Consider the following 18,518-nt stretch of genomic DNA (forward strand, 5'->3'; position numbering starts at 1 on the left):
AGGAATAACAAGGGGGCAGTCACATTGCTGGGGAAGTATTATAGACGCTGAAACATTCAGTAGACAAGTCACTGCGGAGTGTCACGATGCCCCATGTTAGTGTGTGGCCAATTCCAGCTCCACTCGACCCACAGTCACAGCACAGGTGAAATTAGATGATATTTTTAAAATACCTGAGGGCCTGGGCTGAGCCAATCAACTGCATTCATCAGTTTTACGATGTAACAGTAATTAGCATTAAATACACAATACAACTGGTTAACCACTGTCCAGTACCAACCCCCCACTCTACATATAAATATATATATACCCAGACAACACAGCGGGAAAGGCAGCGCAGAGGGATGAATATAATGAACACAGAACATAGAACTGTACAGCACAGTACAGGCCCTTCGGCCCATGACGTGTGCTGAACTAGTCTGAAACTAAGATCAAATCAACCTACTCCCAATCATTCTAGTGCACTTATATGCCTGTCCAATAACCGCTTGAAAGTTCCTAGAGTGTCCGACTCCACTACCACAGCAGGCAGTCCATTCCACACCCTAACCACTCTCTGAGTAAAGAACCTACCTCGGACATCCCTCCTATATCTCCCACCCTGAACCTTATAGTTATGCCCCCTTGTAACAGCTACATCCACCCGAGGAAAAAGTCACTGAACGTCCACTCTATCTATCCCTCTCATCATCTTATACACCTCAATTAAGTCACCTCTCATCCTCCTTTGCTCCAATGGGAAAAGCCCAAATATACAAGGATAAAGGATGTCTGATGCACTTGGTTGCCTTCCAGTTGATGTCTTTCTGAAGTTCAAAGTTTCGTTGAACTGTAGAACCACGACAGTGCAGAAGGAGGCCATTTGGCCCATCGAGTCTGCACCAACCCTCCAGTGGAGCACCCCACCCAGACCCATTCCCCCACCCTATCACTGTAAATCCACCTAACAATTGGACACCAAGGGACAACTTATCACGGCCAATCCACCTAACCTGTACATCTTTGGACTGGGGGAGGAAACTGGAGCGCCCAGAGGAAACCCACGCAGACAGTGACCCAAGCCGGGAATCGAACCTGGGACCCTGGCCGCTGTGAGGCAGCTGTGCTAACCACTGTGTTACCGTGCCGCCCTTTCGTTTTGGGACTGCTTCGTTCTAGGTTTTGGATGACTTTCTCTTTAGATTCAAGATCATTGAGATGTGAGTTCTCGTGAGATGTGATGATCTGCATCCTGCCTGGTGAGGTTTGGAATATTTAAGTGAGAAGTTACGCTCACTTAAATATGTCTGGGTCAGATTTGGCCAGCACCCGGGAACTAACGGCCGTGCCTGGGCAGCCTCTGCATGGCGCTGTTTAATAGTGGTGTATACTCCCAGGCCATTGCAAGCCCCCGGCCGGGCTCTGGGCAGGATGGTACCCTGGCATTCCCACTGCCACCTGGCCAGACCTATACCTTGGCAGTACCACCCTGGCAAGCTGACAATGCAGGTTGCTCGCGCCAGGGATCAGGCCTGGGGGTGCCCTGCCCTTGTAAAGTGATGTGGGGGAGGGTGGGGGGGGGGGGGGGGGGGGGCTGGAGGGTCGAGAGATCGGGTGGCATTTAAATCTGGTGCCCCGATCCCTTCCTGGCGAGCTGACAGTGATGTAAGTGCGGGGCGTTCCTCGCTGAGAGTCCCGTTTGATAGCGAGGTCGTTCTCGGCACTGCCGGAGGAGGAAACATTCCGCGATACGCACCCAAAATGGGCCTCTTCCTTTTCCATTAAATTGCACCCAGCAAGTTTAAGTTCCTTTTATTTAAGAACTGTTTAACTGATAATTGTCAATCTATTTTTTTGATGTTAATGTGGTTAATTCTATGTTTAAATTAACGTTTGTTTTAACATAAAAGATAGCTATCGCGTGTCGGCCTTTTGACTGGAATCAAGCCTGAGATCAGGCCCAAGTTGATGAGTGATGCCGGTTCCTGCCAGCTTGGACCTTGTTGGCCTCTCTTGTGTAGACCTGCGGTGGTATTCTCCCCTACCCGGTGGGGCGGGGGTTCCCGGCGTAGGGGAGTGGCGCCAACGACTCCGGCATCGGGCCACTCCAAAGGTGCGGAATTCTCCGCATCTTTGGGCGCTAGGCCCGCGCCAGAGCGGTTGGCACCACACCGACTGGCACCAAAATTGGCACCAGCGGCCTTTCAGGCCCGCCGCCCGGCGCTGGAGCTGGCCGAAAGGCCTTCGCCGGTTCGCGCATGCACGCTGGGGGATTCTCTTCTGCCTCCGCTATGGTGGAAGCCGTGGTGGCGGCGGAAGAGAAAGAGTGCCCCGATCGCGGGCCTGGCCACCGTGGGGGCACCCCCCGGGGTCCGATCGCCCCGCGCCCCCCCCCCAGGACCCCGGGGGTCCGCTCGCGCCGCCGATCCCGCCGCCACCAGAGGTGGTTGAAACCTCGGCGGCGAGAGAGGCCTCTCAGCGGTGCCTCTCAGCGGTGGGACTTCGGCCCATCCGGGCCGGGGAATCGCTGCAGGGGCCTCGCCGATCGACATGGCGCAATTCCCGCCCCCGCCAATTCCCAGCAAAACCCCCTGCTGGGGATCGGAGAATTTCTCCCCAGGAATTGGCTTCAATTTGAATTTGAGTTGGTTTTTGGGGTAAGCAATGAGCTGGATTAAGGATTTGCCCCGCTAACTCTGCTTTGTAACTTTAAGGATGGGATAAATTTTTAATAAAAGATACCTATTGGTCAGAATTGGCACTTCTGGGGTGAAGTAGCATTTCCTCACAGATTTACAAATTTTAAAAAAATTGTTCGGGATTCTTGTCCAGAAACTGAACAAATGCTGGGGTCTGGTCGTCTATCCTAACACCAGGGGGTGCGATTGTCCGAGCCCCGCGCCGGGCCGGAGAATTGCCGTAACCGTGCCATGCCGCCCCGACGCCAGCCCGCACCTCGGAGAATCTTGCACCAGCATCGGGGCGCCATTTGCGCCTGCGTGTTTGACACGGTGCTGGTCGCGGGCCGCTATACGCGGAGTCCCGCCGACGCCGTCTCTGTGTGAAGGGTAGTGGGGGCAGTCCCGTGGGGGGCGGAGAGGGGGGCTCCATCCCCGGGGGGGGCCTCCAATGGGGTCTAGCCCGCGATCGGGGCCCACTAATCAGCAGGACGGCATACGCAGGTTGGCGTGGCGCCCATTTGCCGCCAGCAAGGGAGGCTGGAGTCCATGCTGTTCATAAATCATTTTATTCCAACTATTTTGTGGTTGTAACTGATCCTTTAAATTCAACTGTGTTGCCTGTTTTTTCCGAGCTGTATTCTGTACCTCACACTGATCGACAGGTTAATTATTGCCCCATCTAGTGGCAACACGGTGGCGCAGTGGTTAGCACTGCTGCCTCACGGCGCCGAGGTCCCAGGTTTGATCCCGGCTCTGGGTCACTGTCCGTGTGGAGTTTGCACATTCTCCCCGTGTTTGCGTGGGTTTCACCCCCACAACACAAAGATGTGCGGGGAAGGTGGATTGGCCACTCTAAATTGCCCCTTAATTAGAAAAAAAAGAATTGGACACTCTAAAATTTAAAAAAAAAATTTTTTTTAATGATTGCCCCGTCTCAGCACTAACAGGACCATTTAATTGATTGCTGTCATTAACCTTTCAAGAACATTCTGAGATTTCAGTCTTGTTTGTGCCAAATTTTGATCTGGAAACTCTGCAGCACACTTGCCCAAGTCTGGAATTCTTCCATTTCTTACATCACTTTGTTTCTTCACTGGATCACTGGTAACTGAGGAAATTTCAATCACGGGAACCATTGCGGAATTGTAACGGACTGTCCCAGGTTACAGAAACCGACTTTGCTTGCTTTATTGTTTCCCAATATATAACCTGCGGATGTGATCGGCCTGACTTGGTGACACGATGAGGCCGTTAAATGTTGCGAGAGGCACCTCGCGGGATTTGCGACGTTCGGACGAGATCCATATTTACATAGTAGAGACAGCTTTAGGCTCATTTAAATATGTCCCGCCTAATTCTCCCGAGACACGGGAACGAACTCCCGGGAACGAATTCCCAGGAACAGAGACCTCGCCATGGTGACGTTGACACTGGCCCACACAAAAGTGGACCGGACGTAACAGCACCTGGGGGGGGGGGGGGGGGGGGGGGGGGGAGAGTGTCTCCCAGGCCATCAGAGGCCCCGAGTGGCCGAGCTCTGGGCAGGGTGGTAACCTGGCTCTCCTGCAGCCATCCGGGCACCTTGGTGCTGCCAGCCTGGTGCCCTGGCAGTGCCACTCTGTTAAGAGCTTACTTCACAGTGAGCTGCAAACCACACAAGGTCCAAATAGAACCAACACACAAATAAATTGAAACCAAAGAACCTTCTTAAAATCCAGCCATCTCCATCATGATGTAGCTTTTCAGGGTTTACGAAATGCTTCTGCTCTATCTTAACTGTAACTTCAAAAAAGAAAACATTTCTTTGCCCTCCACTTGTTTGTATGCAGTGTAGACATAGTGGCCGGGATTATCCAACCTCCCACTGGGCCGGAGAATCAGCGGGGGGGAGGCGGCGGCATGAATCCCGCCCCTGCTGGCTGCTGGGGATTTGGCAGGGGCGGGAATGGCTCCACGCTGGTCAGCGGCCGCTAGCAGCGGCCCCCTCCCGACGATTCTCCGGCCTGCAATGGGCCGAGTGGCCACCCCTTTTCGGCCAGTCTCGTCGGCGTAAATTACAACAGGTACTTACCAGCGGGACCTCTGGCTCCGCGGGCGGCCTCCGGGGTCACTGGGGGGGGGGGGGGGGGGGGGGAGGTGCCCCCATGGTGGCCTGGCCCGTGATCCGGGCCCACCTATCTGCGGGCGGGCCTGTGCCGTGGGGGCACTCTATTCCTCCGTGCCGGCCGGTGTAATAGTCCGCGATGGCCAGCGCGGAGATGAACTCCCCCTGCGCATGCACGAGGATGACGGCAGCACACGCTGGCGCTCCCGTGCATGCGCCATCTCGCACCGGCCGGCGCAGCACAAACCACTCCGCCGCGATTTGGCCCCTGAATCTGCGGGGCGGCCCTACGCTGGAGTGGTTCAGGTCCCTCCTTCGTGCCGGAATTGCCCGACCCACCGGTTTCCACCCGCCAATAATCTTTATTGTCACAAGTAGGCTGACATTAACACTGCAATGAAGTTACTGTGAAAATCCCCTAGTCGCCACATTCCAGCGCCTGTTCAGGTTCACGGAGGGAGAATTCAGAATGTCCAATTCACATAATAAGCACGTCTTCCGGGACTCGTGGGAGGAAACCGGAGCACCCGGAGGAAACCCACGCAGATACGGGGAGAACGTGCAGACTCCACACAGACAGTGACTCAAGCCGGGAATCGAACCTGGGACCCTGGAGCTATGAAGCAACAGTGCTAACCACTGTGCTACCGTGCCGCCCATGTCTCCAATTCTGCAGTTCAGTAACCCCATCTGATGTTTTTTGGCTCCATCTCTTCTGCTCCTCCCCTATTAAACAAACATGGGTTACCTCCTGAACCGCCATTTTCTGTTTGTTGTTCTGGAATTCTTTAAAGTCCAGCTTTTGAGTGACTTTAACTTGGTAACGCCAGCTTTTTCAGAACTAAACAATAAGCCGGCTTTTCCATCCACCCAGATCCGCTCTCTGGGGTGGTGCGCCCCCGCAGGCAATGCTATCCTCCATCCCGGCAGCCGGCCAATGGGGTTTCCCATCGTGGGCCCTCCCGTGCCGTCGGGAAATCCGTGGGCGTGAGTGTGCTGGCAGCAAAGCGGAGGGTCCCGCGGATGGAGAATCCAGCCCGTTATCTCTAAAATATTAACATGAAGCATGAACTGGACATTGATCACAGGGGTCTGGGCTGAATGCATCGCTGAGCCAAGCCTCAGTATCTCCTGATTCACAGCTTCAGCACAGATGCTAAACATTTTAAAATTTGTCTCCTTATTAAGATGTTGGAAGTAATGTTCTGAATTTTAGTCCAGTAATTACAATTAAAGACTAAGAAACCAGAATTTTATTGAGGAGCCAGTTTACATATAGACACAGCAGCAACATCTCTCACATAGACTCTTGTTAGCTTGAGCTGTGGAGAATGTGAAACAGAAATTGTTTCTGACTGTGAGTCATGGGGGGAATTTTAATTTCAATTCTCCAGTGGGAAACATGGGACTGCATTGGTTGCCTATTTTAACCCGAGCTGATTTTTACACTTCATTAACATTTAATAGAAAGTAAAATTGGGCAGTTGCATTTAAAACAAACGTGGTCTGTCTAATCCTGTCTGTTTGCTACAGGTGAGTTATAATTATTCCCAGGCGATCCCATTCAAACTTTGTTTGAGTTTTGATCTGATCTCTTTATATTTGCAACTTGCTGTATTGCTTTCTGACTATATGTTGTAATTAAAAACTGATCTTTCCATGTGCAGTCATCTCATGTAAATGAGTGAGGGGGTGGTAGAGAGGCGACGGCCTCCCACTGCTTAATGCCTGTTACTAACAGCATGTATCTCACCTTCATTTTGCAGTAATGAAACCATCTCTCCTGGAGGCAAATCCATTAACTCAGAGGCAGATGGTCCTGTGAAAATCCCAGGAGAATGTGAAATCAACATTCCTGATGGACCTGGCGTGGACCAAATTAAATGCTCATTGGCTGACACCAAGGAGGGGAAACCATGGCGGATGATTCCTGTCTGCAACACCATGGTGCAGAAAGCGAGTCTGCATCACACAGCATCACCAATGAGAATGCAACGGAGCAAAGGGACAGCAACGTGCTCACACTTACCCAGCTCTGATTACGAGCTTTCGCTGGATCTCAAAAATAAGCAGGTATTGTTCACCTCTGGTGCAGTATATCTACAATACAAAAACACAAAGGTGCCAGGACAAGAAGCTTTAAGCTGAATGCAAAGTTTTAAAAAAGCTGATTACAAAATAATGTGATTAACATTTTTGGAAAACCCAAAACAAAAGTCTAGAAGCATTCAAAAGAGGCAACGTTTTTTCTCAGTGTGTGGTACAATTATTGTCTCCTGTTATTGTGAGACACTGTGAATATCGAAGTATGATATACTCCAAGAAAGACATCACTGCGCAAATCACACATTGTTATGACAGGAATGATGAGAACTGAACTTATGTAGTGATGAAGCTGATGATGTCATTTGAATTGATCTCTTTAAGTTTCCTTGCCAAATCAGTGGGCATTATTCCATCTCAGAGTGAATGAAGGGTGTTCAGATGGAAATGGCCCAGATTTTCCAGTCAGCGTTGATGCTTTGTACATTGCCGCTTCCCGGGAAGGTTTCTGTGTTCCACCCTTTAGCAATGTTTCAGTCAGGATGTCTGATCCTAGCTGAAGCATCAATGGGTCAGGGCAGATCTACATTAGGAACAGAAAAGGAACAAAGACAACAGTTCCTGCCATATTCAGGTAAATTGTTAAAGGCTTCAGGTTTTTCAGTGAATGGATGGGTGAGTGGGCCATTGGGCAGTCAGCAGGATAGTCAGTGCTGTACACAAACTCACTGATCTCACACACACAGGATTGGTAAACTATTAAGTAGTTTCTATTTATTTGCAAACTAGGGGCGGGATTCCCGGTCTCCGGGCGGACGCGTTCGGAGAATTCCGCCCAAGGTCAATGAATTTCTCCATTGTCGGCGTCTCACCCATGGCGATGTTGCGGCAGAAGGCGGAAGAATCCAGCCCTAAAACTAACGTATATGTAGTAGAGCTCTACAAACAGGACTGCTCGAGAGTCAACACACAACAATCACTGAGACTAACATTAACAGGACCTGCTGATCATAGACATCCTGGTTCCAGGATCACATCTGGGCACCATTTACATATTTTCTTCAAATGACTGGTTTAATCCAGCTTCCAAAGGATTGTTATGAGCCCGATAAAAATAAGCCACCCAGTCCTGCTGGTCTGCACCCTGAGAGCCTGCAGGGCTCAACAACAGTGCTTTTGGAATTGAGTAAACAACAGGGAGTGAGGTGAAACGAGGAGAAGGTAAAGCTAAAAAGACTGAACGGAGCAGTCCCAGCAGGAGCGGAGCTCAGTCTCAGTCCCAGCAGGAGCGGAGCTCAGTCTCAGTCCCGGCAGGAGCGGAGCTCAGTCTCAGTCCGGGCAGGAGCGGAGCTCAGTCTCAGTCCCGGCAGGAGCGGAGCTCAGTCTCAGTCCCGGCAGGAGCTCAGTCTCAGTCCGGGCAGGAGCGGAGCTCAGTCTCAGTCCCAGCAGGAGCGGAGCTCAGTCTCAGTCCCGGCAGGAGCGGAGCTCAGTCTCAGTCCCGGCAGGAGCTCAGTCTCAGTCCCGGCAGGAGCGGAGCTCAGTCTCAGTCTGGGCAGGAGCGGAGCTCAGTCTCAGTCCCGGCAGGAGCTCAGTCTCAGTCTCAGTCCCGGCAGGAGCGGAGCTCAGTCTCAGTCCCGGCAGGAGCGGAGCTCAGTCTCAGTCCCGGCAGGAGCGGAGCTCAGTCTCAGTCCCGGCAGGAGCGGAGCTCAGTCTCAGTCCCGGCAGGAGCAGAGCTCAGTCTCAGTCCCGGCAGGAGCGGAGCTCAGTCTCAGTCCCGGCAGGAGCGGAGCTCAGTCTCAGTCCCGGCAGGAGCAGAGCTCAGTCTCAGTCCCGGCAGGAGCGGAGCTCAGTCTCAGTCCCGGCAGGAGCGGAGCTCAGTCTCAGTCCCGGCAGGAGCGGAGCTCAGTCTCAGTCCCGGCAGGAGTGGAGCTCAGTCTCAGTCCGGGCAGGAGCGGAGCTCAGTCTCAGTCCCGGCAGGAGCGGAGCTCAGTCTCAGTCCCGGCAGGAGCAGAGCTCAGTCTCAGTCCGGGCAGGAGCGGAGCTCAGTCTCAGTCCCGGCAGGAGCGGAGCTCAGTCTCAGTCCCGGCAGGAGCGGAGCTCAGTCTCAGTCCCGGCAGGAGCGGAGCTCAGTCTCAGTCCCGGCAGGAGCGGAGCTCAGTCTCAGTCCCGGCAGGAGCGGAGCTCAGTCCCGGCAGGAGCGGAGCTCAGTCTCAGTCCCGGCAGGAGCGGAGCTCAGTCTCAGTCCCGGCAGGAGCGGAGCTCAGTCTCAGTCCGGGCAGGAGCGGAGCTCAGTCTCAGTCCCGGCAGGAGCGGAGCTCAGTCTCAGTCTGGGCAGGAGCGGAGCTCAGTCTCAGTCCCGGCAGGGGCGGAGCTCAGTCTCAGTCTGGGCAGGAGCGGAGCTCAGTCTCAGTCCAGACAGGAGCGGAGCTCAGTCTCAGTCGGGGCAGGAGCGGAGCTCAGTCTCAGTCTCAGTCCCGGCAGGAGCGGAGCTCAGTCTCAGTCCCGGCAGGAGCGGAGCTCAGTCTCAGTCCCGGCAGGAGCGGAGCTCAGTCTCAGTCCCGGCAGGAGCGGAGCTCAGTCTCAGTCCCGGCAGGAGCGGAGCTCAGTCTCAGTCCCGGCAGGAGCGGAGCTCAGTCTCAGTCCCGGCAGGAGCTCAGTCTCAGTCCCGGCAGGAGCGGAGCTCAGTCTCAGTCCCGGCAGGAGCGGAGCTCAGTCTCAGTCCCGGCAGGAGCGGAGCTCAGTCTCAGTCCCGGCAGGAGCGGAGCTCAGTCCTCAGTCCCGGCAGGAGCGGAGCTCAGTCTCAGTCCCGGCAGGAGCGGAGCTCAGTCTCAGTCCGGGCAGGAGCGGAGCTCAGTCTCAGTCCCGGCAGGAGCGGAGCTCAGTCTCAGTCCGGGCAGGAGCGGAGCTCAGTCTCGGTCCGGGCAGGAGCGGAGCTCAGTCTCAGTCTCAGTCCCGGCAGGAGCGGAGCTCAGTCTCAGTCCCGGCAGGAGCGGAGCTCAGTCTCAGTCCCGGCAGGAGCCGAGCTCAGTCTCAGTCTGGGCAGGAGCGGAGCTCAGTCTCAGTCCGGGCAGGAGCGGAGCTCAGTCTCAGTCCCGGCAGGAGCGGAGCTCAGTCTCAGTCCCGGCAGGAGCGGAGCTCAGTCTCAGTCCCGGCAGGAGCGGAGCTCAGTCTCAGTCCCGGCAGGAGCGGAGCTCAGTCTCAGTCCCGGCAGGAGCGGAGCTCAGTCTCAGTCCGGGCAGGAGCGGAGCTCAGTCTCAGTCCCGGCAGGAGCGGAGCTCAGTCTGGGCAGGAGCGGAGCTCAGTCTCAGTCCCGGCAGGAGCGGAGCTCAGTCTCAGTCCCGGCAGGAGCAGAGCTCAGTCTCAGTCCCGGCAGGAGCGGAGCTCAGTCTCAGTCCGGGCAGGAGCGGAGCTCAGTCTCAGTCCCGGCAGGAGCGGAGCTCAGTCTCAGTCCCGGCAGGAGCGGAGCTCAGTCTCAGTCCCGGCAGGAGCGGAGCTCAGTCTCAGTCCCGGCAGGAGCGGTGCTCAGTCTCAGTCCGGGCAGGAGCGGAGCTCAGTCTCTGTCGGGGCAGGAGCGGAGCTCAGTCTCAGTCCCGGCAGGAGCGGAGCTCAGTCTCAGTCCCGGTAGGAGCGGAGCTCAGTCTCAGCCCCGGGCAGGAGCGGAGCTCAGTCTCAGTCGGGGCAGGAGCGGAGCTCAGTCTCAGTCTGGCCAGGAGCGGAGCTCAGTCTCAGTCCCGGCAGGAGCGGAGCTCAGTCTCAGTCCCGGCAGGAGCGGAGCTCAGTCTCAGTCCCGGCAGGAGCGGAGCTCAGTCTCAGTCCCGGCAGGAGCGGTGCTCAGTCTCAGTCCGGGCAGGAGCGGAGCTCAGTCTCAGTCCCGGCAGGAGCGGAGCTCAGTCTCAGTCCCGGCAGGAGCTCAGTCTCAGTCCGGGCAGGAGCGGAGCTCAGTCTCAGTCCCGGCAGGAGCGGAGCTCAGTCTCAGTCCCGGCAGGAGCGGAGCTCAGTCTCAGTCCCGGCAGGAGCGGAGCTCAGTCTCAGTCCCGGCAGGAGCGGAGCTCAGTCTCAGTCCCGGCAGGAGCGGAGCTCAGTCTCAGTCTGGGCAGGAGCGGAGCTCAGTCTCAGTCCCGGCAGGAGCGGAGCTCAGTCTCAGTCCGGGCAGGAGCGGAGCTCAGTCTCGGTCCGGGCAGGAGCGGAGCTCAGTCTCAGTCTCAGTCCCGGCAGGAGCGGAGCTCAGTCTCAGTCCCGGCAGGAGCGGAGCTCAGTCTCAGTCCCGGCAGGAGCCGAGCTCAGTCTCAGTCTGGGCAGGAGCGGAGCTCAGTCTCAGTCCGGGCAGGAGCGGAGCTCAGTCTCAGTCCCGGCAGGAGCGGAGCTCAGTCTCAGTCCCGGCAGGAGCGGAGCTCAGTCTCAGTCCCGGCAGGAGCGGAGCTCAGTCTCAGTCCGGGCAGGAGCGGAGCTCAGTCTCAGTCCCGGCAGGAGCGGAGCTCAGTCTGGGCAGGAGCGGAGCTCAGTCTCAGTCCCGGCAGGAGCGGAGCTCAGTCTCAGTCCCGGCAGGAGCAGAGCTCAGTCTCAGTCCCGGCAGGAGCGGAGCTCAGTCTCAGTCCGGGCAGGAGCGGAGCTCAGTCTCAGTCCCGGCAGGAGCGGAGCTCAGTCTCAGTCCCGGCAGGAGCGGAGCTCAGTCTCAGTCCCGGCAGGAGCGGAGCTCAGTCTCAGTCCCGGCAGGAGCGGTGCTCAGTCTCAGTCCGGGCAGGAGCGGAGCTCAGTCTCTGTCGGGGCAGGAGCGGAGCTCAGTCTCAGTCCCGGCAGGAGCGGAGCTCAGTCTCAGTCCCGGTAGGAGCGGAGCTCAGTCTCAGCCCCGGGCAGGAGCGGAGCTCAGTCTCAGTCGGGGCAGGAGCGGAGCTCAGTCTCAGTCTGGCCAGGAGCGGAGCTCAGTCTCAGTCCCGGCAGGAGCGGAGCTCAGTCTCAGTCCCGGCAGGAGCGGAGCTCAGTCTCAGTCCCGGCAGGAGCGGAGCTCAGTCTCAGTCCCGGCAGGAGCGGTGCTCAGTCTCAGTCCGGGCAGGAGCGGAGCTCAGTCTCAGTCCGGCAGGAGCGGAGCTCAGTCTCAGTCCCGGCAGGAGCGGAGCTCAGTCTCAGTCCCTGCAGGAGCGGAGCTCAGTCTCAGTCCCGGCAGGAGCGGAGCTCAGTCTCAGTCCCGGCAGGAGCGGAGCTCAGTCTCAGTCCCGGCAGGAGCGGAGCTCAGTCTCAGTCCCGGCAGGAGTGGAGCTCAGTCTCAGTCCCGGCAGGAACGGAGCTCAGTCTCAGTCCCGGCAGGAGCTCAGTCTCAGTCGGGGCAGGAGCGGAGCTCAGTCTCAGTCCCGGCAGGAGCGGAGCTCAGTCTCAGTCGGGGCAGGAGCGGAGCTCAGTCTCAGTCCCGGTAGGAGCGGAGCTCAGTCTCAGCCCCGGGCAGGAGCGGAGCTCAGTCTCAGTCGGGGCAGGAGCGGAGTTCAGTCTCAGTCGGGGCAGGAGCGGAGCTCAGTCTCAGTCCCGGCAGGAGCTCAGTCTCAGTCTCGGCAGGAGCGGAGCTCAGTCTCAGTCCGGGCAGGAGCCCAGCTCAGTCTCAGTCCCGGCAGGAGCGGAGCTCAGTCTCAGTCCGGGCAGGAGCGGAGCTCAGTCTCAGTCCCGGCAGGAGCGGAGCTCAGTCTCAGTCCCGGCAGGAGCGGAGCTCAGTCTCAGTCCCGGCAGGAGCGGAGCTCAGTCTCAGTCCCGGCAGGAACGGAGCTCAGTCCGGGCAGGAGCGGAGCTCAGTCTCAGTCCCGGCAGGAGCGGAGCTCAGTCTCAGTCTGGGCAGGAGCGGAGCTCAGTCTCAGTCCCGGCAGGAGCGGAGCTCAGTCTCAGTCCCGGCAGGAGCGGAGCTCAGTCTCAGTCCCGGCAGGAGCTCAGTCTCAGTCCCGGCAGGAGCGGAGCTCAGTCTCAGTCCGGGCAGGAGCGGAGCTCAGTCTCAGTCCCGGCAGGAGCGGAGCTCAGTCTCAGTCCCGGCAGGAGCGGAGCTCAGTCTCAGTCCCGGCAGGAGCGGAGCTCAGTCTCAGTCCCGGCAGGAGCGGAGCTCAGTCTCAGCCCCGGGCAGGAGCGGAGCTCAGTCTCAGTCCCGGCAGGAGCGGAGCTCAGTCTCAGTCGGGGCAGGAGCGGAGCTCAGTCTCAGTCCCGGCAGGAGCGGAGCTCAGTCTCAGTCCCGGTAGGAGCGGAGCTCAGTCTCAGCCCCGGGCAGGAGCGGAGCTCAGTCTCAGTCCCGGCAGGAGCGGAGCTCAGTCTCAGTCCCGGCAGGAGCGGAGCTCAGTCTCAGTCGGGGCAGGAGCGGAGCTCAGTCTCAGTCGGGGCAGGAGCGGAGCTCAGTCTGGGCAGGAGCGGAGCTCAGTCTCAGTCCCGGCAGGAGCGGAGCTCAGTCTCAGTCGGGGCAGGAGCGGAGCTCAGTCTCAGTCCCGGCAGGAGCTCAGTCTCAGTCTCGGCAGGAGCGGAGCTCAGTCTCAGTCCCGGCAGGAGCGGAGCTCAGTCTCAGTCCGGGCAGGAGCCCAGCTCAGTCTCAGTCCCGGCAGGAGCGGAGCTCAGTCTCAGTCCCGGCAGGAGCGGAGCTCAGTCTCAGTCCCGGCAGGAGCGGAGCTCAGTCTCAGTCCCGGCAGGAGCGGAGCTCAGTCTCAGTCCCGGCAGGAACGGAGCTCAGTCCGGGCAGGAGCGGAGCTCAGTCTCAGTCCCGGCAGGAGCGGAGCTCAGTCTCAGTCCCGGCAGGAGCGGAGCTCAGTCTCAGTCCCGGCAGGAGCGGAGCTCAGTCTCAGTCCGGGCAGGAGCGGAGCTCAGTCTCAGTCCCGGCAGGAGCGGAGCTCAGTCTCAGTCCCGGCAGGAGCGGAGCTCAGTCTCAGCCCCGGGCAGGAGCGGAGCTCAGTCTCAGTCCCGGCAGGAGCTCAGTCTCAGTCCCGGCAGGAGCGGAGCACTGCCGAGTTTCATAAACACCAAAGTCAGATTCCTGTCCTCATTAACTTCTCAGCCAGTCACAGTGAAGCAGTCGTGAGTTTAAATGTGTTTTTATGGAGGACGGAATAACTGAGAAACAGCACAAATAATTAGGGGCTGGTTTAGCACACTGGGCTAAATCGCTGCCTTTTAAAGCAGACCAAGGCAGGCCAGCAGCACGGTTCAATTCCCGTATCAGCCTCCCTGAACAGGCACCGGAATGTGGTGACTAGGGGCTTTTCACAGTAACTTCATTGAAGCATACTTGTGACAATAAGCGATTTTTATTTCATTTCATGAAGTGTGGGTCAGTAGAAAAAAGTAATATAAGTCAACAAAATAGGGTAAGGGAAGTAAAGTTAGTGCAAAGGAGGTAAGTAATTAGTTTTTGTAAATACCTTAAATGTTTTGGGAAAAAGCGAGTAATTAAGGAATTGAAGGTTAGTCATGCCAGGTGAGCTCACACCCACAATATGCTCCTCCTGTGCTATGTGGCAATCTGATGGTATGATTTGCATAGCTGTCTGCCATTGGTGCAGAACACTGGCTTACCATTGGCCCTGGTTGGTCATGTGCCTCTCGACCGAATGGTTGAGACCAGTCATGTGACGGCTCCCCGATTGGTCGAGAGGCTGAGTTAACCCCGCCTCAGAGCGAGGTATAAATACCCAGAACGCCCGGCGGTCGGCCATTCACTGTAGTCGACCGCAGGGCTAACTTCTAGCTTATTAAAGCCTAACTTTTGTACAGCAACTCGTCTCGCGTTCGATTGATGGCTCATCAGGCAAATCATGGAAGCTTCAGTTGCCCCTGATGGCCACGTGTGCAGGAAGTGTCCGACTGCAGCTGCTGACTAACCGCGTTTCAGAGTTGGAGCTGAGGGTGGATTCACTGTTGAGCATCCGCAATGCTGAGCAGGTCGTGGATAATGCGTTCAGTCAGGTGGCCACACCGCAGGAGAGGATTGAGAAGGCAGAAAGGACTATAGTGACTTTTTCCTCGGATGGTGATGTCCAGCACGAGGGGACATAGCTTTAAATTGAGGGGAGATAGATATAGGACAGATGTCAGAGGTAGGTTCTTTACTCAGAGAGTAGTAAGGGAGTGGAATGCCCTGCCTGCAACAGTACTGGACTCGCCAACACTAAGGGCATTCAAATGGTCATTGGATAGGCATATGGATGATAAGGGAATAGTGTAGATGGGCTTTTGAGTGGTTTCACAGGTTGGCGCAACATCGAGGGCCGAAGGGCCTGTACTGTGCTGTAATGTTCTATAGTGACCACCAGGAGGAGTAGAGGAAGGCAGGGAGTCCCCTGTGGCCATCCCCCTTTCCAACAGATAGACCGTTTTGAATGCTGTTGGGGGAGATGCAGTGACAGCCAATTTCATGGCACCATGGGTGGGTCTGCTGCTCTGGGGGGCAGGAGGAAGAATGTCAGGGATATAGTGGTCAGGGATTCAATTGTAAGGGGAACAGACAGGTGTTTCTGTGGCCACAAAAGAGATTCCAGGATGGCGTGTTGTCTCCCTGGTGTCCGGGTCGGGAATGTCACTGAACGGCTGCAACGCATTCTGAAGGGCCAGGGCAAACAGAATATATTGGCACCAGTGATATCGACAGAAAAAGCGATGAGGTACTGTAAGCAGAATTTAGTGAGCTATGAAGTCGGGCAGCACAGTAGCTTAGTGGTTAGCACAATTGCTTCACAGCTCCAGGGTCCCAGGTTCGATTCCCAGCTTGGGTCACTGTCTGTGCGGAGTCTGCACGTCCTCCCCGTGTGTGCGTGGGTTTCCTCCGGGTGCTCCGGTTTCCTCCCACAGTCCAAAGATGTGCAGGTTAGGTGGATTGGCCATGATAAATTGCCCTTAGTGACCAAAATTGCCCTTAGTGTTGGGTGGGGTTACTGGGTTATGGGGATAGGGTGGGGGTGTGGGCTTGGGTAGGGTGCTCTTTCCAAGAGCCGGTGCAGACTCGATGGGCCGAATGGCCTCCTTCGGCACTGTAAATTCTATGATGATTCTGTGATTAAAAAGCAGAACCCAGTGGATTACTTCCGGTGCCATGTGCTAGTGAGTATAGAAATAGGAGATTAATGCAGATGAATGCGTGGCTGTAGAAATGGTGCAGGAGGGAGGGCTTTAGATTTCTGAGACATTTGGACCATTTTGGGGGGCAGTGGGACCTGTACAAGGTGGACGGTTTACACCCAATGGGACCAGTGACCTTGCAAAGATGTTTTGCTAGTGGGGTTGGGGAGGGTTTAAACTAACTTGGCAGGGGGCTGGGATCCTGAGACAAGGTGCAGCAGGGACCTAACTAACTTGGCAGGGGGCTGGGATCCTGAGATAAGGTGCAGCAGGGATAGCTGCACAGCCAAATTTAGAAGGGACATCAAGTGAGTCAGGAAGGCATAGAATGTCTGGACCAGTTAAGTCATACGGGAGTTTGGCAAGATTGGATGGTATTTATTTTAATGCAAGGAGTCTGAAGAAAAAGGTAGATGAGTTGAGGGCTAATTATAACATGGGAGTATGATGTCATTGCTGTCACTGAGATATGGTTGAGAGAGGAGAAGGATTGGCAGCTCAATATTCCAGATACAGGATCTTCGGGCGAGATAGGAAAGGAGTAAAAGAGACGAGGGTGTTTCAATTGTGGCATATAGAGCAGTCCGGAGGGACGACATCTCAGAAGCTCTTCAACTGAAGCCATATGGGGAGAACGTAAAAACCAAAAAGGAGCGATCACATTGCTGGGGGGGTTCTCTAGGCTCTCTAACAATCCAAAAGGAATAGAAGAGCAGATATGTTGGCAAATTTCAGAGCAGTGTACAAGTAATAGATCAGTGATAGGGGGGGATTTCAACTTCCCCAACATTAACTGGGGTAGCCATAGTGTGAAAGGTTTAGAGCAGTCATTTGCAAAGTCAGGGTCAGGAGGGTTGCGGAGTCATCCATCCCGGCGTTCCAGATCATGGGAATTAATGAGCAACGGCCGCAGCAGCCGGCTTTCAAAAATGACGGCTGCAACAGGCTTTCAGAATGCGGGCGCGCTCCCACGCATCAGTGCGTAGACCCGGAGCCCAGCGAGAAACACCGCCTCCTCCTGACGTCAGCGCGCTGACCCAGCAGAAAATTGTTTTTTAATTCAATCAGTCTTCCTGCCTGAAGTGACGGCAGGGTGCTGGTCACGCGCCCCGATCACTGACATCATGTGCTCTGGGCGCGATTGCGATTCCTCCATTTCGTCAGCAGCAAACAAGCAACAGGATTGTAAAATTTAAAATGGATAATTTTGTAATAAGGAAGAGAGGGCCAGAGACACAAACAGGCCACAAACAGGCCAGGATCTCAGAACTAAACCTGCTGGAGAGAGCTGCTCAGGAGAATCCACAACAGGACAGAGCAGTGGTGGTGTGAGCTCCAGGACCTCTGATGAACAACTCATATAGAAATGTAACATTGAATGACAAATCGTGAGGACCAAGCAGGCTCACCCTTCACATTAAAGATAAGTGAAAATGGTGGGTCATAAAGGTCGGCCGGTTGTTAAAATGGTCCCCAGAAAAAAGTTTGAGAACCACTGGTTTAGAGGGAGGGGAATTCTTAAAATGCAGCCAGGAGAACTTTTTAAGCCAGTACATGGAAGGCCCTACAAGAGAGGGGACGGTCCAGGACTTAATGTTAGGTAATGAAGCTGGGAAAATGGTTGAAGTATCAGTGGGCGAGCATTTTGCAGACAGTGGGCGGGTTTCTCCGGGTAGGAGAATTGCCGGGGGTGGGGGGTGGGGGGGGGGGGGGGGGGGGGGGGGGGGGGGGGGCGGCGTGAATCCCGCCCCGCCGCTCAGACGTCGGCTGCCGAATTCTTCGGCGCCAGTTTTCGGGCGGCGACGGGGAACGCGCTGCGGCGGTCGGGGGCCGTTGCCAGCGGCGCCCCCGGCAATTCTCCGGGACCCGATGGGCCGAGCAGCCGCCCGTTTTCGGCCAGTTCCGCTGGTGTGGATTAGACATAGTCCATACCGGCTGGATTTGGCTCTGAGGGCGGCTTGCGGAGTCCTCGGGAGGGGCGCGGGGGGATCCGGCCCCAGGGGAGGGCTCCCACGATGGCCTGGACATGATCGGGGCCCTTCGATCTGCGGGCGGGCCTGTGCCGTGAGGGCACTCCTTCCCTCCGGGCTGGCCTGTGTAAGGCTCCACCATGGCCGACGCGGAGAAGAAACCCCCCGCGCAGGCGCAGTAATAACGCCAGCAGTTCCGCGCATGCACCAGAACACACTGGCGTTCCTGCGCATGCGCTAACTCGCGCCGGCGGAGGTCCTTCGGCACCAGTTGGCGTGGCGCCAATCAGTCCAGCGCCGGCCTAGCCCCTGGAAGTGCGGAAGATTCCGCACCTTCCGGGCAGCTTGACGCTGGAGTGGATCGTGCCACTCTTTGGCGCCGGTACGGCCCGCCCGCCGATTGCGGGAGATTCCCGCCCAATGATCATAACTCTGGTTGATTTGAGATTGTTATGGAAAAAGCCACGATGAGCCTGAGAACAGCAGCATGGTAGCACAGTGGTTAGCACTGTTGCTTCACAGCTCCAGGGTCCCAGTTTCAATTCCCGGCTTGGGTCACTGTCTGTGCGGAGTCTGCACGTTCTCTGTTTCCTCCCACAGTCTAAAGATGGGCAGGTTAGGTAGATTGGCCATGCTAAATTGCCCCTTAGTGTCTGATGTGTTGGGTACTCTGGA

At 56.4% G+C, this 18,518-nt stretch overlaps 1 protein-coding gene across 3 annotated transcripts in view; it reads left to right on the plus strand.

Annotated features, from left to right (window-relative positions):
• LOC119955311 (IQ motif and SEC7 domain-containing protein 3-like) overlaps positions 1 to 18,518 on the plus strand; it is a 662,877-nt gene that overhangs the window by 371,281 nt on the left and 273,078 nt on the right. For all 3 annotated transcript variants that reach the window (XM_038781397.1, XM_038781396.1, XM_038781398.1), the window contains exon 3: positions 6,534 to 6,840. In XM_038781397.1, coding sequence (XP_038637325.1) covers positions 6,534 to 6,840 — 307 coding nt within the window. The remainder of the gene's footprint in view (positions 1 to 6,533; positions 6,841 to 18,518) is intronic.

This window comes from Scyliorhinus canicula, chromosome 20 (assembly GCF_902713615.1).
Source record: "Scyliorhinus canicula chromosome 20, sScyCan1.1, whole genome shotgun sequence".
In the NCBI taxonomy this organism is placed as follows: domain Eukaryota; kingdom Metazoa; phylum Chordata; class Chondrichthyes; order Carcharhiniformes; family Scyliorhinidae; genus Scyliorhinus; species Scyliorhinus canicula.